The following is a 25,913-nucleotide window of genomic DNA, read 5'->3' as shown; positions in this document are numbered from 1 at the left end:
GAAGATAATAACAACAATCATAATAATACCTGAAGAATCAGACTGCTCATTGTTCTTTGTCAAATTGAATGCACTGACCTTTACCATCTGTACCCGTTTCATGATAATCAGCTTCACAGTCGGCACATGTTGTTGATCCTGGGTCCTTTTCTTCTTCACAGTAAAGATCCACAAATGAATCTTCAGTACAAATAACATAAAAATATAAGACTACATATTTTTCAGTCTTATATTGGGTACAATATTTTTCATCACGTTTTTCTACAAAGTAGCTGCTCACCTCCATTGTAGAAAATGACTCTAATACTACTTGTTACAGTCACTGACCTCTAGGGGCTCTCTTCATGAGAGAGCTTTTTCTTTGTGTTTCAGCTTTACCTGGCTGCCACAGGTGCAATGTGTTGGAGCTCGTCAGCCACATCATAAAGAGCTACAACCAGAGATGTCAGATCTCTTTTCTTCTTTCCTTCCTGATGTGATCTTGTCTGTGAGCTGATTGTTTGTGGAGACTTTGGATGGTTTTGCTGTGAGCATTTTTATGAAGCATCAAGTGTCTAACTAAAGTTTTGTTTCTATTCACACTGGAAGCTGGTAGGGGTTCTCTGCCATTTTGTTTAACTGTTTTCTCCTGTTTTTTGGTTAGTCAGGGAGTTCAGGTATTGTACTTTCTTTTCAGTTCTCTACTGAAGTGTTTTTATTTTATAATTAAAAGGAGGATGTTTTGTTGGTTGTTTTTTCCTTGGAGACCCTGAAGCTTAAAGCTTCCCTGTGCTTGTTGTCTACTGTGATTGAGATTTTACTTGAATTGTAAATTAAACTATATTTTGCTACTGATACCAACTGTTTAAGATACTTTTTTTTGTGTTACATCCAGTACCAGAACTTACCCTTACTGGTCTTGGGGGTGGTTGTAAAACTACCTCATCATTTTTCCTGTATTTGTTTTGCTTGGGCACAGCATTGGTACTGGCATTAGTGTATGTGCAGATTAATTTTCTGATTTTTAAAATTTTCTCTGCAAAGAACCTGAAAAACCTGCTGCAGGCAGCATTAGATTGAAATTCAGGTGGTAACGTCACAGGAGGGTTTGTGAGCCTGTCAACTGTTGCAAATAAAGCTCGAGCATTGTTAATGTTTTTGTTTATGACATCTGCAAAGAAAGCTTCCTTTGCATGTTTTAGTGTTGAGTGAACAAACATGCTGGTAGAGACGCGCCCCAAAATGCAGTTCTACAAAGTAGCGACTCAGCGGGGCTGTGATAGTAACAACAGATGAGGATAATAAAAATGCCACTGCCTGAAAAACAGAGTCTACTTCTTAATGTGGTTGTCATTTTCAAATTAAATTCACTGACCTTCATCATCTGTAGCAGCCTTTTGATAGTCAGCCTCACAGTCAGTGTATGCTGAAGGAGGGCCCTCGTCTTCCTCACCATAAATATCCTCTGAGTTGTCAGATCTGGGCTCCTTAAAACAAAAATATATAATTTAAGTATCGCGTAGATGGATGGACAGTGATATAATTTTCATTATATTTTGGACATTCATAATGTGGCTATGTACCTCCATTGTGGGTCAAACTCTAAACCATTCAGCTTCTCTCTGAAAGAAAAGGAAGAAATATTGAAACATTTGTTTTGATAACAAGTGAAAGAGTAGCAGCATTATCTTCCAGTTCCTATTTTTTCTTTTCCTGTCTGGTAGTGTGGCACTCAGAATTGTTGAATGATTGTCAAGGAGAGGCTGAATAGATGCACTTTCTCAAGTAGAGCATTACAGCTTTTGCTATTATAATGCATATATATACAGTATATATATATATATATATATATATATATACACAGTATATATATATATATAAGGGTGTCGGTCTGGGACATTTACCCACCAGGGTCGTGGCAGCAGAACCATTAAGCTTGTCTTTGTTTTACAGATAAAAACTGTCTATCAGTCCTGAAAGTAAAGAGAAAAGAATAAACATTTAGCTTAAAGTTTAACTGCATTGGTGCCATGACCACTTAATAAGCTGAACATCAGAGTGCACACATTTGGACCATCACAGTACCTTTATTAAAACATCAACTTTTATCATTATAGACAGTGTGATGATAGTTATAATTAAAGAATCCATAAATCATAATGCATGTAAAATCCAGCAATGTCAAAAAGATGATCAATTCCTAGCTGTTCTAAGCATTTAAACCAGAAAACAGGAATACACATACATATAATTTTAATCTTTTTGAAACAGGAAAACGTATATAGTGTTTTTTTCCAGAAACATTTCACCACAAAACAACTAGCTTAATGTAAAATATAACTCAACAAACCCTGTAAACGACGGTGACTGACCATCTGGAGCACATTGATTAACATTAATTTGATATTTTATGTTTTATCGGCAGCTGATTCAAAATGAAGTTCCAGTAAATCTGTTGGGCGTCACTCGTGCGAATTAGTTTCCTGTCTTTTAGCCCTGATAATATCAGAGGTTAGTATAACAAGTGAATATTGACTCTTTTATTTCATTTTTTAAATCAATCAACAAAACAGTATAAATAACTTACCGTAGCAGAAGATTTGTTTGAGGACCGGCTGTTTTTCATTAAAAACAAAAGTCCCTCTCCTTCTTCTAACAGAGCTGCAGGACTGCAGTGCAGACGTCCTTTTGTAACCTGCTGAAAAACACTTTCACTTTCATAAACACGTTTTTCAGTTGTTTCTTGTAAATCACATGGTTTCCATTACATGGTCATTCCAGCTCTGCTGTTGGGATATATTTTTAAAAGAACTGCAGCTATTGTCTACGACGTTACAACAGAGTACTAGCTAAAAAAATAAAAAATAAAATAAAAATACTTGCATGCAGAAAGAAATTTCTCTTTGCACAGTTTTCTGAGTCATTGTCCAAAGTCGCCCCCTGTAGGTCGGTAGGAACAACAATCCAACAAATTGAATTGTAAAACAGATTTACGGTAATATGTTGAAAAATTACATCTTAACATTGTTAGTAACCAGATTCTTCTACCTTAAATACCCTACAAATAAAAATAATAAAATAATATATATTTGTTAGTACTGTGTCATTATAGTAGAGACATCCACAGTCTTGGGTATTCTGGATGACTTTTTCAAATAGACTTTTACTGCACCGTCTGTCTGTCTGCCTCAGTGTCATTGCTGTAAAGTTCTCCTCTACCATTATCAGAAATAGTTTAGTTTTTCTTTCACTGTTCATCTCACTGCTCACAATATCCCAAAGAAAATGACAAGCAGTGCAAACATGTTCAGTTCCTTTATTGTCCCCCAATGGGGGCATTTATTTTCTAGCCAGGCATTTCAAACATACAAAGCAACATGAAATAGACAATATTAAAAGCAGATAAAGCATACAAGCACCAATTCATTTATATGCATTGGAGATTGTGAAAAAATTACAATGATTGGTCAGAAAAAAGTGGGTAATATGTGCTTCATACTTTAGACCTTTCAGTCTGCCTCAGAGTACTGACTTACACCAATCAGCTGGTTTGCTGCTTTGGCCTGTATTTGCACCCAACTACAAGTATTCAAGAAAATATTTAAACTGTGACAAGTCATTATCTAACATCTTATCTTTCCAAGGTTGCAAATCTTAAATTTAATACTTTTATTCAGTGCGAATCTGTATGACATTGTGTCTTTTAATGAGAATGAGAAAAGTAGAGAGAGAGAAAGAGAAAGACTGCAAATCACAGAAGTACAAAAACTGGATTAACAAAGTATATGAACCTAATGTTTCAAGGAAGAAGCATTCTGTGTTTCTACTGAACTGTATGATTCAGAGATCATATATAATCTCAAAAAAGAACTTGTAGGTCACTTAAAAAAACATCTCTAATTAAGTGATCCATTTGCAGAGGTTCTAATGATACCAGTTACAAAATATTTTGAAGGTTCATGAAAGGATCCAAACTGATCAGGCAGTGAGAAAGACTTACTACGATGTTCAAATCTTTATATTTTGAAGTTTAATGAATCAAATTAATAAAATGTTTGGGTGAACATTTTTGGAGGATTCGTGGAGTGTTTTTTTTATTTTGAAAAGGAAAATAACCTGCTACATCATTATTGTGAATCATTTTACCATTGTAAAAAAATACTCATAAGCATTATATGTTTATTAATGTTTCATTGAATTCTCTTTTACTTTTGATGGAAATGTGCTGTGCAGTGTTTTTGTTCATATGTGTAAACAAAACATCCAGCAGGTTATGTTCATAAATCATTAACTCACTGTATCTATAGTCATTCATTTCTGCTAAGGATTAGATGAATTTTATGCTGTAACACCATAAAATGCTACTTTTTTTTTTTTTTACAAAACAATGAAATCAGAGAAGACAAACTTGTTTTTCACTGAGACACTAAACAAATAGAAAAACCTTTTAGAAATCTTTTTGACTGAATATAATATTAATTTAGATGTGTGTGAAATAAACACTACACAATATCCCCGATGGAGGAGCAGTTTGACCTTTAGTGCAAAATCTGCAACTTTTTGTATTTTATACTGGATTCAGAAAGACTTGAGAGTAACCAAACTGTTAAATATTGAAAAATGTTTTAAAGCGATTATATTTTTATTACTTTGGAAGTTACTGTATTTTAGTAAAACAGTGATGTTAATATCCGAGATAAACTCAACATAAGACCCAGAACTAGACACTGGTAAAAACTATATCCTTATGATTGTGGCAAGATGATAAAATGGGAACAAGACATGAAATATTTGTGGAAACATTGTCGCATTGATTACTGCAACAGCGTCTTCACAGGTCTGTCCAACAAATAAATCAAACAGCTGCAGCTGATCCAGAATGCTGCTGCTCGCGTTCTCACTAAAACCAGGAAGATAGAGCACATAACACCAGTTTTAAAGTCCCTCCACTGGCTCCCTGTAGCTCAAAGAATAGACTTTAAAATACTGTTGTTAGTTTATAAATCACTGAACGGCTCAGCACCACAATACATTAAAGATCTGCTGTTGTTGTATCAACCTTCCAGACCTCTCAGGTCTTCTGGTTCTGGTTCTGCTCTGCATCCCCAGAACCAGAACCAAACGAGGAGAAGCAGCTTTCAGCATCTATGCAACACAAATTTGGAACAAACTTCCAGAAAACTGTAAAACAGCTGAAACACTGACTTCTTTTAAATCTCAACTAAAAGCTGACCTGTTTAGGATTGTATTTGAAACGTAATCAATTACAAATTTATTGATGGAACCTGACTTGATGTCGTGTTTTGATTGTTGATTCTATGTTGCTTTGTGTTCCTGTGTTTGATATGATGTAAAGCACTTTGAAATGCCTTGCTGCTGAAATGTGCTATACAAATAAAATTCAATTGATTGATTGATTGATTGTGTTCAGTCTGACAAAAACTGTTAGTATCTGGAAATTTAGTAAAATCCAAGTTAATCCAAAACAACATCAAAACATGTAACATTTACCATAATGAAATTGTTCAAGTGAAAACTGCAGACGTTTCAACAAAAAAGAAAAAAGATTGAGGATGACTTACATAATATGTATTTTCTTAGGCGTGGTGAACAAGAAGTTCTATTTTATTACTTATTTTAGAAAATGGTTTTTCAACTAAAACTGATGCCTGAGAAGCTCTGCATTAGTTTTTTTTATTTATTTTAGTAAAACACAAAGATCAGCTGCTATAAAAGTCAGTGTACTTTATTAATACAAAAACATACGAAGACATTTATCACAATTAGCAAAACAATGAATTGATGCAACAAAGGTCTGCAGCAGCATCAGAGCCAGAAACCTTAAAAAGCTCAAAAGCCTGATAAAGATGGCTGGTTCTGTTCAATGTGTTATGTGTTGAACGGAGACACAGAGGAGTGGTTCGACCGCCAGCCGTGGGATCCAGGAGATACTTGCAAAACAACGGAGGGGTGTAATCGATGACAGCTGTGGATGATGACAGCATCGCACTCCAACCGGAACCTGTCGCCATCTGGTGGTAAGAGGTGGAAAAGGCGCACAGGAAAACCCCACCAAGAGAACCAGAGAACCCCGGAACATAACACCCTGATGAGGCCTCCCTTTTTAAATACAAGACTAAATAAAGAAAATGAAATAATTTTCTATAATAAAATTAATAGTTCAAGTTTTAGTGTAATCTGATTAATGATACTCTCTTGCCAATTTCAGAAAGCTTCATAACATGCTGTCGTTTCTGATATGCATCCACAGAGCAGCTTTTGAGGAAAGAGTTAAGTTTGGACAGACACTAATAATGACTTTATCAGGACCTTGACCGGATATTTTGGGTGAGTTTGCAACATCTGCATCTTTGGTTTATTAGTAAACTGTTTAAATCAAAGAAATTTAAACACTTGAAGCCAAACTGCAGATTTTACTTCTTTATTCTGTAACAAAATATACAGACGACAGATTATTAGTTATGATTTAATTAATTTCAAAAGTATAAACATGTAGCTAACCATATAAAAGAAAATGCAGATATCTCCCTTCTGTTTAAGCATCACAAATTAAGAATGATCAATGAAAATGTGTTTTCAGTGATGCTTTTAAATAGTTAAAAAAAATTACAGTCAAGCATAAACTGCAACCTTTTTATGACTGTACCATTCCTTAAACATCGACTGGGTTTGTGTTGGACAACATGTAACATGTTACAGATCCTACAGATCTAAGTAGCTTCTTTAATACAATAAAAAATAAGACAAATGAAACATGTCAAAATAAAAACACCAGACATATATAAAAAAAGGAGACAAAAAGGAAATTATATTATTTGAAAGAGGAATAAAAATGGTATGAAAACAATTTGATAAGTGTGTTTTCTTATCTTCTTTGCTGATCTGTGCCCATTAACCTTAGAAACATTAAAGATATTAATGGTGTGAAGACTGTCTGGTCCTGAGACATTTAGTGAAGACTAGATGTAGAAACTGGATTAAGAAAATAAAAATCTCAATAAAAGAAATTATTCTAGACATGACTGTCTTTGTATAAATATTATCCATAGAAATCTCTTGCTAGTCTCAACGTGAAACTTATGTATTAACATTTTCTATGTGAAATCCTTGAGTGAAAAAAAACAACTGGCTTTGGATGTTTCTTAAGTTACCACAAGAGGGCGCGATTGTCGTAAATTTTGAAGACACATGCCTGTACAGTATACAAAATTGAACAGCCTGTAAGAGAAACACAGTATTGAAACGATGATCCAATCTCTACATTTTGAAATCTAATGCGTTAAATAAATGAAATAATTTCAAAATATTCAGGTTAACTTTTTTGGTGTTATGTGGACAGATTCTTTTTTAATCTTTTGATAATAATTTATGGTTTGATCATTTTAATAAAAAAGAAAATGTTTACCACCCTTTTCTGTTAATGATTTTTGGTTTATTCCACTTGTACTGTTGAGAAATCTCCACAATTTCTTTTGTTCACAGAAATATAAAAAGGGGCCCTGTCAATTACAAAATTAATCATATTGGGTTTTCTAAACTTGATTTTAGCAGTAACAATTAAATGTTACCACTCCCAGACCAAAACGCAAACATCCATATTTGCCTTGAACCCCCCTGGATCTGCATGAAATGGTTCATTCCTGCTTGACGATGACGATGTTCAGCAGCAGTCAGTGGAAGAACAACTGTCACAGTTACTATGCTACTAAAAAAAATATAAAATCAGGTTTTCAAAAAATAGCGAGAGGGAGAGAGAAAAAGGTAAGAGTGTCAATTTGTAACCCAGTTTTTCTCTGAGAGGTGAGTAGACTGAGATTATCAACCATTTAGCATAATTAGCTTAGCCACAGACTGCTGTTTGCCTCTATTTCACTAGCATTTAATGACTTAAGGAAAAATTATCAAGATATTCATATATTTAACTTGTCCCTGTACCTTTTACCACGCTTAACAACAGGTGAGTCAGTCAACAGCAGCTCTAACCCACATCGCTCCTGACTTGTCCTCTCCTAAGTGAAGTTAAACCTGCAGTATGTAACTTTTATATATATATATATATTTTTTTACATATTTTTTAAAGCTGTCATTATGTTGTGACAATAAACTATTGTCACAACAATGACATGAGAGATAATCTGTGAAAAATCTATTTCCCCTGCCTTCTCCTAGTGCTATCTAGAAACAACCAGTCAGTGGCAAGAGAGTTTTAGCGCTGTCAATCACAATCTCATGTGGCTGCTCATCCTTCCTCCCCCTCGCTGTGTGCTATGTTGCAGCTAACGCAGCCTGTTGTGAATGCTCAGTCTAGTTAGCATATCTATCAATGACAGCAGATAAACATTTTTCCTGTAAAGATAAGTTGTTTCTCCACCATTAGCACATTTAGCAGTGAGTGAATGAAGATGATTGACAGCACTAAGACCCTCCTATTGGTTCTGATTGGTTGTTTTGGTCGGAACGTTGCATTACTTTAGCTAGCAATAGTAGCTAGAGGTGGAGGAGATTGATTGTTTTCACAGATTATCTGTCTCATAACAAAATGGCATGACATAGTGACAGTTTTAACAAATATGGAGAAAACATATTTTGTATTAAAGTTATGTACTGCAGCTTGAATAAAATGCAACTACCTAGCATTTTTTTGAGAAGTCTAGATTGCTTCATGTATATTTTGCATGTTGCCTGTGACTGTTGCTCATGGGAAGAGACATTTCAGTAAGCTAAAACTAATAGAAAAAATTTAAGCAACCTACTTGCATACTGTATGCAGACAGTTGAATGTAAAATTCATGAGCAGTAAATATTGTGCTAGTTATCAGTCTTGGACCAAAGAAAGCAAGGCAGATGTAAGCCTTTAAAATTGTGATGCTTTTATGGTTCAAATAGACTTAAAAAATTATAACAGCAGCTGCGCTGGGGGCCCAATCAAATTTTTTTGTCAATATGCCCAAGATTCTCGGCAGCACCCCTGTCTGGGTTAGAATCCAATGATGGACAAATAAACCACAGAGCTTAAATCAGTTTTCTCAAACTCCAGTCCTCAAGGGATTTCACTACTTCAGCACACCTGCGACACTATTAGCTCATTGGCAGAGCTTGACTGGATGCTAATGAGGAAATTTTGTCATTTATTTCCAGTGTGTAGGACAAAGGACACATCTAAAAGTTGCAGGACACCAACCTTCGAGTACTGGAGTTTGAGACCACTGGCTCAAATGAAGTGGAGATGTTGGTGAAAGTTGAGATTGCTTAAGTAGAAACCAGATGAGCTAAATCAAAGCAATGAAAGACAGGTGTACAAAGCTAAGGAACCGAAGAAAAAGAACAATATAAACAATACACAAAATGGAATAATTTTGTGTATAACATGGATACTCAAATGAGCATCAAGAAAACAGATTGATATCAGAGATAAACTCAAGATGAGACCCAGAACTAGATGTATAAACTCTAACTCCTTATGAATGTGACATGATGATACAAAGGGAACAAACAAAATGACATTTTTATGTACGTAAACAAAAAACTATATCTGGAAATGACTGACGTCATATAAAGTGTTTGACATTAACTATACCAATCACACGAAGATAATGTATATAAGAACATTTATTTCATAACATTCCTGCATCCATACAGCAAAAATAACTAAAACAAAAATTATTTGACATCATTCTTACTTCAATTAAGTTTATTGTTTTAGCGCTAATTCATAGCAAATGTAATCTCAAGGCAGCTTGGAATACAAAACAGATCAATTTAATATACAGAAATATATAATTGATTTAATTACATTATATCGACAGATTTAAAGTGAAATATATTCTAATTTGACCCAAGTTATGAATCAGTACAGCTGCGTTCAGATTGGTATTTCATTTGGTGAAATTTTTTCTATTTAAGGAAACTCAGTAAAATGCATCCAGTGATTGACTTTGCTGTAGCCACCCTTCTGAATTATGTAATGACAGTGGAGAGTTGATTTCATTGAGTTGATAACAATAAACATTTAATTTATACTAACACTCTTCTATTATTCATCTAATGTAGTAGCACATTTATAACAATTTTTAACAAGATAAATATTTTCAGACAAGATCATTTGCGAACAAAAGTTAATAAAAGAATAGAATGACAAAATGTTATAAATGATCAATGATTTAAAAAATAATAAGTAACTCTATAGTAAATTAGGCCGAAGCTGTTTATTTTGTCTTTCGAGAAAGTGCTGAAACTAATGTGTAAATGGACCTTACCAAGCTCCGCCCACAACCGACCCACGTGACCGCAGGTCTCACAAACAAAGCCTCGCAGGACATTGTTTCTATGTAAACATGACTGGATTAGTGCATCATTTCTACCGGATTTTCTCAATATATCAGCTACTACAATGGACAGAGGAACTAACAAGTTCATGTCATCATCTGGGAGGAGGTTACTGGTTTCTCAGTCACAAGCTGGTTGCAAACCTGAGGCCAGCAGGTGTCAGTCAGTTATGGTAGATCTGAACTTTGGTTTGATGACGTCAATATGAGAAGCTACAGACTGATAGGAGGAACCAAAGAGCTCTGTAAAGGTAAAGGCAAATCTTCTGAAGTTGGGATATAATTAATTTAATTTCACAAAATTATCGCGGTAGGAGCCATTTGTTTGTTAAAATTTTATGAAATATATTTGTTCTATTTGTTGTTTGTTGTGAATGACGTAAACTCACAAACGAACGAGGTAATTAGTCCAACGTTTAGAAACTACAGCGGCTGTAATGCGCCACAGCAAAGGTAAACAAAGGTAAAATAACCCGAACAGGTGATCAACTCAAAACCACTCCTACCTTTTTACTCTCTCTCTCTCTTTGTAGTTTAAGCACACCTGTTACCGTGGCAACCGCCTGCGCCCCACAAGACGAGCAAAGATTAGGTTAAAAACATAACATTCAGTCCGTTACGATATCAAGTTTCCAGGCTTGATATTTATTTCTCGATTATTAATCAGCGCTTCCCTGAACACAGCGATGGTTGATTGACTAGCTGTACTTGGTGCTAACGTGGCTAACACGAGTAACAGTTTAGTCCAAAGCCTTTTCTGCTAAAATAAAATCTTTAGTGTATGTCAGATACAGTACATGTTGCATATTGATATGTTTAGCTAACGTAAGACTGTGTAGCAGACAGGCTTCAAGGTGTAGAAGTTGTATCAGTGCTGCCATTATGCTGTACTTAGCTAACGGGAAGCTAAGTGTGTTTGTGAGATGGCCACGCACGTGACCACGTAGAATGGGCATCAGCCAATGAAAAGCGGCCCCTGTGGTAAGGTCCATTAGGGGGAGTTCAAGAAAGGACAAAAATACTCTACATGCAAGGACCATGTAGAGTTCTTGTAACTCATGTTTCACTTGAACATAATAATAATTATGTTCAATTATAATTTCACTTGGTGTTGAATGATTTCTTGAGGCTTTCCTCTGCCTGTTCTTTTGTGATTCTCTTCCAAGCATCAGGAATGCCAGCAGGCAGTGCGTCATATGCTTTAGCAAATTCCTTGTTGTATGTTTTCATCACATATTTCCAATAATCTGATGCCTCAAGGCTTCCATCTGGACGAATATCCCAGTCTGGGTAAATCTCTTGATATTGTTTGTAATTATGCAATTCGTTCTTTGTGGCTCTGCAGCGAAAACGATTGTCACTGATAACAAGAGAAGTGCAGACATCAGTCGTGAGTTTCCCAGAGCCTTCATACCTGTACTGACCTAATCCATCTGGACGATGCAGAGAAGCAAAGTGTTGAGTGTGGGCTTCTCCACCTGCATCACAGGGTATTTTGCAGAATGGACACTGTTTGCCACAACCAATCACTCTGTTAAAAAGCTCATTCTTTGGTTTTATGTGGAAGTGTGAGAGTTTTGTGTCAAAGTTTGTGTTTTTAAACTTTTCTCCAAGAGCTTCTGTCATTTCCTGCACACACTTGCTGAGCCAGTGACCAAACTGTTCCTGGTCAGCATTGTTCAGAACCATGAAGGCATCAAGAGCATCCTGGGAAATTACCAATTTATCACCAAGTTCTGTGCAGATCTTGACAGCAAATGTTCTCAGACTGTCAGTGTTTTCTGTTTTTGCCTTTTTAATGGCATCATTTATGTGGTTGATGCAGGTCTTAAGATGTCTCTCTTCAAACTCACAGACTGCAGACTGAGAGGAGAATGTCTCCTTTATTCTTCTAGAAATCCACAGTTTTACATATTCTTCATATGAACAAATGTAGCTCTTAAAGCTTACAAAGTCACTTTTTGAGATCAGATCCATTAAAATTGAATACTGGAAGGACATTCGTGTGCTGAACTCTTTTCTTGTCAGCATTTTATCAACAATATCAGGACCAAGAGAACGATAGATGAAATATTCAACAGCAGGTTTCAGACATTGGTTGGTGAATTCTTGAGCTTTCCTCTGGGATTGGTCTCTTTCATGAAACACATCTTTGAAGTCTGTGCAGAACTTTTCCTTGTTTTTCTGCAGACATCTGTAAGGATCATTTTCTTGGATAAAATCTTCATGAATTTTCTGAAACTTTCTGGCTGCAAATCCACATATGTGTTGTTTCAGAGACACCTCAAACTCAATGTCAGTGTCAACATCAGCTTTGTTCAGCCTCTCATCAATGATATGAAGAATCTCCTGGATGTAAGTATCGTGATAATTGGTTTTTCTATTGATTTTATCAGTAATACAGTCATTGCAAGCAGATATGATGTTGTCAGCAATCTTTTGTCTTGCCCTTATTAGATCCGTCCAGGTAAAAAATAGTCTAAAAGCAGTTTTGATGTTTTCACCCACTCCTTTATGTTTGTATGTAAAAGGCTCCATTCCACAGTCTTTTAGACTTTTTTTACTCAGCAGTTCACATGCATGGCTTCCCTTGTGTGAAAGATTTGTTCGTAACTCAAGGGACACACTGGAGAAGATATCTGAAGTCTGCTGTTTAGGGAAAGACAAGGTGTTCAGTGTTTCAGTCCACATCTTATCAAAACTTTCATCAAGCTCTGTGTCAGTCATTTCAACTCTTTTCTTACGACATTCATCAATTAAATCACAAACTGCTTTTTTAATTTTTTCAGTACAAGTGGCCTTGATTTTGTCGAGTTCTTTCATTCTTTGCTTGATATCAGCTGCTGCTGTGATCTGGTTGAACACTGATCTTTCAGTTTCTTGTCGAAGACTCTTTATACTGTTGGAGAAATCCTCTCTGTATCCTTCAATCAGATAAACATGACCTTCTGGCTGCTCAAAGTATTTCTTCAGGTTTTCAAGGATCTTTGTCTCCCACTTGGTCAGCTCTGTGGTTGCTTCACTTTTCAGCTCAATGATGAATTCCTTCATGTCAGATATTTCAGATGTTGCAGTAAATGAACCAAAATTGGAAATTTTTGTCTCTGCTTTGATAACCCAGGTGTACATTTCCTTTTTGAACTCCCACTCCCATTTGTTATACTCTGAGCAGAGCCTCATGTAAGCATCAGCCACCAGGCTGTTTCTGAAGCTGAAGATGAAGTTTTCATGTTTTACTGCGTTCCACAGGCTGGTTATCCACTCTCTGAACCCCAAGATGTTATTAGAAGTTGACCCACACTTTCCCAGCTGTTGGATGATGTTTTTCTTGAGTTCATAGACAGTCTCACTGTATCCTGCATTGACTGGAGCCATTGGTGGGTTTCCATTCCAGAGTCCAGGAATGTAGCAGTTCCCAGTGTCTGGATTATACTCCATCACATCAGTGAAGTTCTTGTTCTTCTCTTTCTTCTCCATTTTAGCTGCTGCCTGGGTCATCTCATTCAGCTGTTCTAACAGCAGCTTCCTGTCTCTCAGGTTCTTCTCATGAGCTGAAACATCAGAAACGTTCTGGTGAACAAACTGACATTGAGGCTTTTTGCCAACTTCCTTCATCCTGAGGAAAGCATGCACCACTATCTGCAGGATGTCTTTCATCTCTGTTGAATTCTCCATTGCAACATTGATAATGGTGATGTCACTCAGACCAACAACAAGTGTTGCCAGCTCATTGTCATGTTCATAGCTGTTGTCCAGCTGTGCTAGCTCTGGTGACTTTAAGCCTTCAGTGTCGATGATCACCATGAAGTCACAGTTGAGAACTTTCTTGAAGTCTTCATTGACTTTGATGAGCAGCATGAAGGCACCTCTAGTGCATCGACCACTGCTGACTGCAAACTGGACTCCAAACATGGTGTTAAGGAGAGTGGACTTCCCTGTGCTCTGAACTCCAAGAACTGTGACGACCAGGATCTTGTTCTTTGGAGACACCAAGTCATTGAGCTGAGAGAGAACATCACTCACCCATCTGAGAGGAATGTTGGAAGCATCTCCATCTACAAGCTCAAGAGGAAATCCATCCAGCAACAACTGAGCACAGAGTTTGGGCAGATGTTGTAGTTGTTGACGTGATAGGTCTGTTTTTGGAAGAGAAAGAGAAGCTTCGTAGATCTGACCCATTTCACGGAAGAAGTGCTCAACTCCCAGTGAGCTGCTGGAAAGTTGTTGGTCTACATCTTTGATCTCCTGCTTGTTTTTAGAATCCCTGAACTTCTTTTTGTACATTTCCCTCAGGTTAGACAGTTTTATGTGAGACTGGTTATCAAGGTTTATTCTCATCCATTTCAGGAAGTAGCGCCTCTCTGTTTCCGGGCTGGATAGTGCAGCGATGAAACAAATCATTGCTTTAGACATCCAATAAGCACTCTGCTGTTGCCTCAGCTCATTTCTCTCTCTCTGAAGTTTGCATTTGTAATGTTCTATGTCTTCAGAACCAACATTTCGAAGACGAAATTCTTCCTTTTCCAAACAAGTAAATTTCTTCCACAATTGACCTTGTAAAGGAAGTTGATCTTCTTTGTATTTCATGATGTCTTTAATCTCTGCAGTGATTTCATCAGCTTTCATCTTTCCATCTTGGCACTCTGGAGAATCTTCATCAACTGTGATTCCCAGTTCATGTGCAACATCAGCCATCTGCTCTACAGACATTTTACTCTGTGAGTTATTAACCACATCACCGACTCTTTTCCTCAGTAGTTTAACAAAATCTGCACCATTTGTTTGTTTTGTCTTTATTAGAATGTTGTTTTGAGTCAAGGCCAGACTGGCTATCAATTTTTTAACAGAATCAACTCTGAAGTGTTTGCTTTGTTGGTTTCCCACCAAAAAGATCTGAGCTTTGTGGTTTTTGTTTGTCAGCAGTTTGCACTCAGATTCCAACTGATCACAAAATATAAAAACCGCAGCAGATGTCTGACACAAGAAGGAAAATTGTGTTTCATGTGAAGCAATGTCTCCACGAAGGTTAGCTATAGCAACTGGTTCACTGAAGATGTCCATGTTTTTGTTTCCACAAGGAAGGTACCAGGTCATTTCAGTCAGTCCATTGGATATTCTTCTCTGAATGTCTCCACTCTCCATGTCACGGTGAACAAAGGTGTCATGGTATTGCTGAGAGTTACTCAGAAGTTTATTGAGGATCTCTGATTTGGACAGAGAGCACTCACCCAGTCTCACAAATGAGATCATTGGAAGTTCAGAAAGAACTATTCTTTCTTCTATGAAACCTTTTGATTCTGAAAGATTTGAAGGTCTGTACTTCTTAACAATGTCTCTCATGGCCCACAGCATGAGGGTGCACTGCTGTGTATCACAGTTAGGAAGCAGCAGAGGAACAGAGAACTGACACATGGACATTTTTAGAGCCAGTTCTTGATGAACAAACCCATCAGAACACAGGAAGAGAGCAGTGATTATATCAAGAGGATTAAACGTTTCAGCCTTATTTGGGCTCTCAAATAGATAATCAAGATTGCTCTCTGCAGTCTCTGATGTATCATCACAGTTTGAATCAAACAGAGGATCCTTTGAGTCAGTTGATACACCACACCTCACATTCCTAGCAGTCACATTAACCATCATCAGTTTCTTAAGAAAATGCAATGGGACATTTAATTTACATTCACCAGGGTCATCAGTAATTGTCTTCCCATCAATCCCAAGTATCTGGCTTAGTGATAGCTTCTCTCTGTGGTACTGCTCCATCCCCAGATCCTCCAAAAGGCTCTCAAGGTTGGTCTCTGTGGATCAAGAAGATACATGGATTTTTAATATGTATTTTATGTCAACTCCAGCAAATTTCATCAATAAAACACAACACAATAAACAAACACAAGAAACCTTCCATTTCAGTGGCAGAATGAAGAGAAGGAGAAAAAAAAGCTGTAATTCAGCCAAGGGTTTATCAGTGTTCCAGTTATTATTAATCAAATGCAGCACTAAACAAATATATTTTTTTAGCCTTGGTTTAAAGGAAGTTATTGTTTGATTATTTTCACAGTTTTCTCCAAGTTTGTTCCAGATTAGAGAAGCATAGAAGCTTCTTCATGTTTGGTTTTGATTCTTCAGAATCTGGAAGGTTGATACAACAACAGGTCTTTAATGTATTGTGGTGCTAAGATGTTCAGTGATTTATAAACTAATAGTATTTTAAAGTCTATTCTTTGAGCTACAGGAAGCCAGTGTAAGACTTTAAAAATGGGGTGATGAGCTCTATCTTCCTGGTTTTAGTCAGAATACAAGCAGCAGCGTTTGATTTTTTTTAGGCAGACCCTTGAAGACATTATTACACTAATCAATTCAACTAAAGATTATGACATGTTTGAGTTTTCTAGCTCTTGCCTCAGAGAATTGTTAGAAACCATTAGAGATTAGTCAGCATGCCGTAGCTTTAAATCCAGGCTCAGTTATTAAACAAAATCCAAAGCTTTAAATGTATTTTTGAAGGGTTTGTGGACAATTGGCCTTTATTGGACAGTTGTCAGACAGGAAAGCGGGTTGTGAGAGAGAAGGAGGACATGCAGCAAAGGTCCTCTGGCCAGGACTCGAACCAGTGACGACTGCGTCGAGGACTAAAGTGTCCATATATGGGTCACGTTTTACCCCTGCATCACCACCACAACCCTTGCTTTAAATATCTTTATGAGAACTCTGCAGTTTGTCATAATCATACAACTTAATTTGACAGTCTGAGCAAGAAAGCATTGATAAGAAAAATGGCTCAACGATCCACGATAACTCTAGAGGAGCTGTCTAGCCAGAGTCTAGACCTGATTTCAATTGAGAATATGAGACAAGACCTTAAATTGATGTTTGCAGATGCTCTACATCCAAGAACATAAAGAAAACAGACCTTGAATTGTTATGCAAAGAACAGTGAGCAAACACATCGATCTCTAGATAAGCAATGGCATAGAAATGGTGTTCTACCAAATGTTGACTCAGAGAAAATATGACACAAACAACAGAAGTGAGGATAATAATAATTGTTCTCAAAAAAACATGTCTTACTTTGTCATTTTCAACTTTAATTTACTAACCTTTATCATATGCACCAATCTTTTTATTGTCAGCATCAGAGTCAGCACATGTTGACGCAGTGTCCTCTTCTCCCTCGCCATAAAGGCATGTCGCTTTGATATGAAAGTAAAATAAATATAAATAAATATGTGATGCATTTTGAGATGTCAGTAGATCCTTCGGAAGGTTAAAACAGAAAAAGATAGGAATAAAGCAATTTAAAATATGGCTTCTGATCCTGAAACCGGGAACATCTCACTGTTACAACATTTGTTCGGTAACTTTGTTTGTCATTTTCAACTTTAATTTACTAACCTTTATCATATGCACCAATCTTTTTATTGTCAGCATCAGAGTCAGCACATGTTGACACAGTGTCCTCTTCTCCCTCGCCATAAAGGTTCTCAGTTAAATCTTCAGGGTAGAGTTCCTTATGATAAAGGAGAAAATGTCACATATAGATGGATGGATAGTTACATTATTTGTATTATATTTTGGACATTTACATTACTATATTTTGGACTGTGTACCTCCATTGTGGAACCAAACGCTCTAACACCACTGTTGTGTTGATTATTTATGCAGCTTCTCTCTGAAAAGAAATTAAAAAAAACATTGTTTTCCATCTGTAACCTCTTGACTCGCACCTGCAGATAAATATTTTTCTTCCCACTGCCAGTTGCCAGAAATCACAAGAAGCTTTGAAAGACCTAATCAAAAAATATAATTAATCTGTTTTGACAAATGACAGAGCAGCAGCACATCTTGGAAAAGCCCAGTCAGATTCATCTCCATTAGCAGATCCTGCTTGGCTTTTTCCCGTTTTTCACAACCTCTTCAGTTGTAATACAAGCCATATTTTACCCAAGTGATTTGACTGACATCAGACTGCCTTGCTTAATTGGCCCATTGTTTACAACCCAACAATCTCCAAACAATAACATTTCTATCACTGAAGTGGACAGGTGTTTATGTTTATCATATGAATATATTATTAAAATATTTTGTAAAATTTGTCCAAATTTCTGTCCTACATTTTACCAAACTAATTCAAAGGAAAAACCACAAAACACCCAAATACTGTATTGATATTGGCAATACTGGACCCATATACACTTGGTATTGGACTGGTACCAAAATATTTAGTAACTCATACATCTTCTGCAAGCAGTACATGCTTCTCTGAAGATCAGGTACAAAATGAGGAAGCGAGAAATGGTGCAACTGGCCAAGATTCTGGCAGAGCTACAGTTTTGTGCTGGCTGTATGAAACACTGGAACTATGGCTGTAATGTGCATTTTATTCTTGTAAATAAAATTAATGTGTGGATGTTGGTATATATCTTTTGACTGAATTACCTAGATCCAACAGGTTGCACTGTTAGGTTCTGTTTTTTTTGGGGAGGGGGGGGGGGGGGGGGGGGGGGGTTGTGGGCTTTCCGGATCGGGTCCACCAGATGGCGCCAGAAGGCTGCTGACTGGAAGAAGCACGCCCATGGTTATGCACCAGTACTCAATCATCCCATCAACGCCTGGAGCTTAAAGGAAGCGGACTGCCAGCACTTCAACGCCTGAGTGTTTGCCTTCTATGGTACTCCGAGCCCCCAGAGATAGCCCTCTGTGATTCTTTGTTCCTCGAGAATATTGTTTGGAATAATTCCTTGTTGTCCTCCTTCTGCAGGTGTTCCACCCTGTGAAGCCGTGGATTGCCCTCAAGCAGATCTAGTCCTCGCTGTTGGATCCTGTTCCCCTCGTGACGCCGTGGAACGTACCCACTGGTTGCCCGAGTTCCATCGCCACATCTCCAGTCGATCTTCATCATTCCCCGTCATCCGGCTGGCAGTCGGCCCTTCCACACCAGTCCTTCGCTACACCTGTACTTACCTGTCCGCCCTCCGCCGCAGCCGAGATACCTCCATCGGATCCTGCTCAGTTGAGACCCACCATCTGGAACCCAGACCTCCCACTAGAGAACCTGGACCCTCGAACCTGGAATCAACCCCTCCCTGACCAAGATCATCTCACCACAAGTAAGATCAGTCCAATTGTCTCAGAGCTCCCGTTTACCATTACCCTGAACTCACCAAGTCTAATCTATTCTGTAGTGAGCCGACGACTTCGTGAACCCTCCCCTGGAGCCTCCCCCCATCCAGCACATCTTTATATTTCAATAAACCACCTTTTACTGATACCTGTTCACCTGTTGTGTTCTGCATGTGGGCAAGAAAAGCCGAACCCAGCATGACATGTACATTTAAAAAAAGAAAAAATCTAAGTGCCATATAGATCTGTATGTACAGCAAAACAATCAGCTGATCTGAATTTTTATCATTATGTTTGTGCCACCATTGAATTTCTATAAGACAAAATGAAGTATCTGGGTTTATTTGAGTCCATCAGAATCACCACCTTAAGGTTCTTCATTGCTGAGTGTCGCTTCTGACATCATTGCATAGTTCACCACAACTCCAAAACGTTCATTGCCCGCCTACGTTCACACATTCCTACTCACATTCTCTACCACAATAGTGAGGAAAGATTAATGGAGCCGCTCCTATCTTAGGTAGAACAGAATGAGACATTACCGGTTAGAGTGATACATGACAATTGAGAAGTAACTATGCAGTATGTGTGTTAGAATGAAACATCAAATGTCATCTTAAAGGGCGTGGCATAGGGGATAGCGCTGCCCATGTTTGGAGGCCTTGAGTCCTCGTCGTGGGTTCAACTCCCAGACCCGATGATATTTGCCGCATGTCTTTCCCCTTTCCTGTCAGCCTACTTTCATATAAGGGACACTAGAACCCACAAAAGACCCCCGGGAGGGGTAAAAAAAGTTGTCTAAAAATATATCAGGAGCATGTTTTCTCATGCAGAAAATATTTAGAAGTCATGTTTATCTTCATTCCAGAAATGACAAACTGCAGAAAGTCCCTGTTAACTGATCAACATGTCAGCCATAAGTAGCACTGAAAAATAGGGATTTGTGCCATGACAACTCAAATCTTGAACTGAGCAGAAAGTGTGTAGGCCACACTTTCTGGATATTTACAGTACCTTTACAAAAACAACAACTTTTAATACCAGATATAGTGTGACGGTAATTATAGCAATAAAAAAACTTTAACTATATCCTGTGGTACTGACAGCATATACAGTATAGCCAATTGAATTCTGTCATGAAGATGAATAACTTTTTACTTTGCTATATATTTTATTCAGAAAAATAATTTATATGCGATTTTTTTTAATAGTAAAAAGCACATTTGTTTTTTCAATAACTTCTTACCACAAAACAACCAGCTTATTGCAAAGCATAACTCCCATAATTTGAAGAGAACTTGTGACTGACTATCTTGAAGCACTTTGATTAAGATTAGCATGGATTTTTCTTATATTTCATCAGCAGCTTATTTGAAATTAATTTTAAATAGATCATTGAAGATAAGATCATACAAACATATTCATCAATATCAGTTTTCAAGGCTACAACACGACCTATCGTATTCTATTTCAAAGCCTGCGATGACAATTTGTGAACAATTGTTGATGAGCAAAGATAATATCAATGCTTTGTAAATATAATGAGCAGCTGAGTATTTTTATAATCCTCCTTCATTTTGTTCTTTAAAATAATCAACAAAACAGTATAAAAAGCCTACCATTTCAGAAGATGCCCCTGAGTACTGTCTTTCCAACAATGTTTTTGTCTTTATCTCTCTTTTTATCTCTTTTCTATTTGCCTTCCCTTTGTATTGTAGCAGTGCTGCTGTATGGACTGTCTTTTATAACTTGCTGAAAGCCATTTTCACTTTCGGACACATTTATTTTCTCCTCCCATTGCTTACTGGAAGCCACGGGATTTACCTGACATGAGCAAACATTCCAGTTCTGTTGCTTTTTGTTTCAAAATATTTTTTATTGAAAATCCCCTTTTGATTAATTAAGTGTAATCCATAATCACCCAAGTGTTTGTTTTTCATGCAGTGGATGTAAATAATCGAAGACTTCCACTTTTTGAACTGGATTACTACAATTAATAAACTTTTCAAACATATTCTTATTGAAATGCATGTATATATAAACTGGTTTTATTTGAGATTTATTTTGTCGCTCTCTTGAGGAACAATTAGTGTAGTCATGTCCTGCAGTAAATATCAGTAACAAAACATGCATATGTGTTTGGAAAGGGAAACTTGGAAAAAGGAAGTTCTTCTTATGCAGCAGCTACATATAATTGTGACTACTAAATAATACTGTTAATTATAGTATTTAGTAATATAAAGAATATTAACATTATTTTGATGTCTAAAAGAAATACAGAGAACTACCTATTTTCCTCAGGGTAAATTGAGAAATACAACTAAATTAGTTAAATCATTTGTTTATCCTAAGTTTTATTTTGTAAATAAAAATACAGATAATAAATACAGTTTAACTGCTATGCGGCCCATTCCTGTTCATTTATAGAAAAAATGGTGTGAATCACAAGTCTAATGAAGTTCTCGCCTCTATTGTTTTGCTGTTTATGTTGTGTGCAAACTGCCTGCAGTTGGAACAAAGACCACGTGGGGGCAGTATAAAGCAATTTCTACGCTTTTCAAACATGTCGTCTGTAACTCCGTACACCTAAAATAAAACAAACCAATTTAAAACTACTGATTAAAGCTGAAGCAAAACCTGGAACTCTTTTTTGGACTTAATGACAGTCATTAAACTATGTTAATGTAAATTTAAAGAAGTAAACTTTGAATGTGGGACGGCTGTTTTTCACCAGGGCAAACACTTGCGTGCAAATAACGCTGATTAATTTGCTAGATGGCCTGTTTCCGTCACCATCGTGACGCTGCTAAAGTTTTCCGTCGTTCTTTCTTTGTGCGCAGTTTCTTTAACTGATAAACGACCTTCACTCACCAAGAGAGATGAAGGACTTGAGATACAATGTGGTGAAACTAAAGTGAAAATAACAGTAAAGCGAAAGTTTTTCAAAGAGAGACACGTTCCGTTTAAAGCGGAGTTTCTTGGACTTGGAGTGAACTCGGCGCAGAAAAGCTTCTGCGGATCAGAGAGGAAAGTTTCTGAAACGGAGATGGTTATTTCAGCCAGACTGTGGGACTGAGTCCAGGGTAAGAAAACTCACTGAGGCAGCTTAAAAACCCAGACTGAGTGTCCCTGTGTTGGGAATAACTGAGACTTGGATAAATATTTGAACTGAGATTTACTATCAAGCATTTTGGAAACGTCTTACAGGTACTTTGTCTTATTTTCCCAATCTGATTAAAGCAAGGGGTTAGTACCCCCTCTATTGGACAGGCTAAGTCATTGCACCGTCCCTAATTTCATCAATATTGTTTTTCTTGTATAAAAAATATATCATTCATACCAGAGGTTATCTATCCGCTTTTGACTAAATTCCCATATTAATGTTTCCAATCTAACTGATATGTATCACTGCTGTAATAAAATAAGTACATTACTTGTTTAAAGTATCTCAGTTAGTTCGTTTTTGTGACTTTTGTGTTTTTAAATAATTTTAAATAATTATTTAAAAACACAAAAATAATTATTTTTATTATTATTTTAAATAATATTTGTGTTACTTCATTCTCTTGTATTTTTGAAATTATAGGGAATGTCAACTTGATAATAGCTAAAACACAGAGTTAAGAGTTGTGCATATTGTTGCTAAAATTTAATTTGAGATGGAGAATTTACATCTTTGAGCTGTAGTCCAAATAAGGATAAAATCCATACTGCTGAAGATTTAGATTTAAAGACATTTTTTGACTCTATCTGTCTACTGGTACTGGCGTTTTGGCGTGGTCTAGCCAGAGCTGTGAGTTTAAGTTTGATAAATTATTTGTACAGGAAGGTATAGATTAGGATGATGGCAACACAGCCTTCAAACCTCTGCAACCTGGACATTATCACCAAAAATTAATCAAAATACCAGGGGAAAATGCAAAAGTACTTATCAGTAATTCTAAGGTTTTATTGTTAGATTTGATGCCAACAATTTTATTATAGAATTAGTGAAAAGGGGATGAAACCTTTTCAACTTCTCATTTTCTCTTTAATAAAAAAAAGCCTAATATATGATTTCTCTTTAGACATTAAAGTAACAGTCACGCAGCACAGTATTGTGACATGTTCAACTAAAGCAGAAAAAGATTTCAATATGAGCAGTGTGGTTGTTTTTTGTTAGGAAAATAAACTAATGATATCAGTTATCAGCCATAATCAATTATCCAAAGGATTTTAAATTACAAACTTCTTCTCCAACTAAACACCTCATGAGTTGCTTGAAGGCATTAATATTTGATATTTGCACAGACTTTCATTTTGGCGCATCCATATTTATTTTGTTTATTCTCCATATGAAACATCAAGCCCTGTGTCTCAGGTTGATTCACCCATTTTGCAGATCATTTCCAAAAACAAATTGCTTCAAGTCTAAAGATATTGACAGCTATCAGCAAACCTTTTTCTCAGGTTCAAGGTGAGTGGCTCGTCTACTCCAACAAGCTGTTGGTGTTTCCTACTGTGCTTGTGACCTCTAAAGGAAGTGTGATAGTTCGAGGGCAAACCATTGTCATACCTATAGAATGCCATTATAAAAGGTGAGATGGATAGCTTTATGTTCTTTATGTAGATTTTATTATTGTTTATGTAAAAAGTAATCTTCTTTTTGAAAACAGGAAGCAGAGAGTCCATGGAGAACCAATAGCACCAACTTGGGTTCCAGTGACTTCTGCCATTGGTTCTTTCGGTCTTCTACGTTTCTCCCTTTCCATTATGACAGGTACAATTATTCTACTTAATTTAGACTCCATATGTTGTATATACACTCTGACATTGATATCTATGATTGTTGCATCTTCACAACCTGAGCCCGAGGCTGAAATAAAATGTTTTTGTTCTGACAGAAAGCTGCACCTCTCATCGCAGTTCCTCAGTTTACCAGCAGGGGGAAGCAGGGTTTTTGGAGGCCCGTGTAGAGGCGCCGCTGCATCCTTCCCTCACTCTTTATGTTGACTCCTGTGTTGCTACACTGAAGCCAGACCTTCTCTCACGGCCGAGATACAAGTTTATCTCCAACCATGGGTCAGTTTGCATAAATCAAAGCAACATTACAAGATAGTAGCTAAATTTAAAAATCTAAACTTGCCAGCTATGACCCACTGAGGCACAATGAAGGTCATTTCTACTCTATGAATGTGAAATGATTGTCTTTTATGTAACATATTGCATTTGAATTTATTCTATTTGTTGTGGTTTTCATTTTATAATGAAAACTAACAAAAACAAGGGACATACAGGCTTAATCTTTATGTTCTTAGCTTTGTAGAGTTAACCATTTAATTAGCTTAATAATTTAACCATATAATAATGCGGATGGATATTTAAATCCCAGATGTGGACCCAAATCTTTTTATATTCTTTTGAAGTCTAAACTTGTTTTTGGGTTTAATGTTCCATGAAATAGATTAAATCATTAAAACTCCAAACTTTGACATTCACTCTAACGAGGATATTTGTACGCTAGAACTTTGTAAACCAAATAAATTTTAACACCTTTGATCTATATGTAGGATAAAGTTACTGTGTAGCTGCTTGTTTTCCGTTACACAGTACTACAAAGAAAGTATTTTCCAACAAACAATTTTTAAATTTTAGAGGAAGACTTGATCATTCTTGTAAGCTGGTATGTTTCTGTAATGTGAGCTGCTCTGTTACAGATGCATGATGGACAGTTTACCGCCAGATTCGTCCTCCAGATTCCTGCCTCGGGATCAAGCTAACAGACTTTGCTTCAGCTTCAAAATGTTTAATTTCAACCAAACATCTCCAGAGCAGGTAGATAAACATTTGCTGTTGTAATTATAATGTAAACATATATAGTAAACATGTCTTTTTTTCTCTAGATGTTCATAAGCTGCCATCTTAGAGCCACTTTGAAACAAAAGTCTCCAAGCCGTCATAATAAAGCCTGTTTCTTCCACAAACCCAAATTCAGGTCACTGAACTGTTTATAATATTTAGTTTAGTCTAACTTCTTTATTCTTTCTCAGTTCAGCCTAAAATCTACCAGTGTATATTTTTTTTGTTGAAAGATGCTTTTGGAGATTTTTTTTTTCTGTTATTCAGATGGCGGTCCATAGAGGGAGACAGCGCTCTGTGTGAATGCTGCAACACTGACTGCTCAGGACTGGCTGGAGTGAAGAACCACGGCCATCCAGAGACAGGTTACTGAACGCTTCATAAAATAATACACCAAAAACTTTATGATTAATGCAATAGAGCAGTTCCATTTCAACCAGCTGGTTCTGTTGATTTCTTGACAGATGAGAAGTTTGAGGCCTACAGGACAGCTGGACCTCTTCGTGTTGTGCATCAAGCCTACTGGACCGGAGAGCTTTCAGTCAGTTGAAAAAACTACTCCAGATCCAGAGTTTGGTTGGTTTTGGTAAGACTTTATTCTTTCTTCTGAAGTCTTCAAGTGGACGG

The 25,913-nt window shown here is 36.8% G+C and overlaps 3 protein-coding genes across 5 annotated transcripts in view; 1 reads left to right on the top strand and 2 right to left on the bottom strand.

Annotated features, from left to right (window-relative positions):
* The window catches only part of LOC116733222 (up-regulator of cell proliferation-like), an 11,363-nt gene extending 9,411 nt beyond the window's left edge, over positions 1–1,952 (bottom strand). Inside the window, exons 1-4 of the mRNA XM_032584003.1 lie at positions 1,888–1,952; positions 1,563–1,601; positions 1,355–1,466; positions 79–180 (exon numbers count right to left, since the gene is read on the bottom strand). Of these exons, the coding sequence (XP_032439894.1) occupies positions 79–180; positions 1,355–1,466; positions 1,563–1,568 (220 nt within the window). The 5' untranslated portion in view covers positions 1,569–1,601; positions 1,888–1,952. The remainder of the gene's footprint in view (positions 1–78; positions 181–1,354; positions 1,467–1,562; positions 1,602–1,887) is intronic.
* On the bottom strand, positions 1,888–21,151 carry LOC116732436 (up-regulator of cell proliferation). Of its 3 annotated transcripts, XM_032582589.1 has the most exons (7): positions 21,068–21,150; positions 17,936–17,997; positions 17,721–17,835; positions 17,426–17,518; positions 11,694–16,126; positions 2,567–2,674; positions 1,888–1,952 (listed from the first exon to the last, which is right to left on the bottom strand). In XM_032582589.1, exons 2-7 carry the CDS (start codon positions 17,939–17,941, stop codon positions 1,947–1,949), a joined length of 4,761 nt encoding a protein of 1,586 aa, XP_032438480.1. In that variant the 5' UTR covers positions 17,942–17,997; positions 21,068–21,150; the 3' UTR covers positions 1,888–1,946. The 3 variants fall into 3 exon arrangements, with proteins under 3 accessions (XP_032438480.1, XP_032438479.1, XP_032438478.1); XM_032582588.1 differs by lacking the exon at positions 1,888–1,952 and having other exon boundaries at positions 2,514–2,674; positions 21,068–21,151; XM_032582587.1 differs by lacking the exons at positions 1,888–1,952; positions 2,567–2,674 and having other exon boundaries at positions 11,318–16,126; positions 21,068–21,139.
* LOC116733221 (zona pellucida sperm-binding protein 3-like) lies at positions 18,606–25,913 on the top strand. Its single transcript, XM_032584002.1, is given in 10 exon segments — positions 18,606–18,669; positions 19,087–19,281; positions 22,289–22,508; positions 22,510–22,531; positions 23,898–24,025; positions 24,104–24,207; positions 24,332–24,509; positions 25,145–25,262; positions 25,331–25,422; positions 25,554–25,913. Coding segments are annotated over 10 exon segments (1,227 nt in total). The 3' UTR covers positions 25,660–25,913.

This window comes from Xiphophorus hellerii, chromosome 14 (assembly GCF_003331165.1).
Source record: "Xiphophorus hellerii strain 12219 chromosome 14, Xiphophorus_hellerii-4.1, whole genome shotgun sequence".
In the NCBI taxonomy this organism is placed as follows: domain Eukaryota; kingdom Metazoa; phylum Chordata; class Actinopteri; order Cyprinodontiformes; family Poeciliidae; genus Xiphophorus; species Xiphophorus hellerii.
This window is presented reverse-complemented; position numbering and strand designations above follow the sequence as displayed.

Coding starts and splice junctions, on each gene's coding strand:
- LOC116732436 (XM_032582587.1), bottom strand. Junction 17,519..17,720: donor GATTGGTGCATATGATAAAG/GTTAGTAAATTA, acceptor TTCATATCAAAG/CGACATGCCTTTATGGCGAG. Junction 16,127..17,425: donor GATTGGTGCATATGATAAAG/GTTAGTAAATTA, acceptor CTTGATCCACAG/AGACCAACCTTGAGAGCCTT.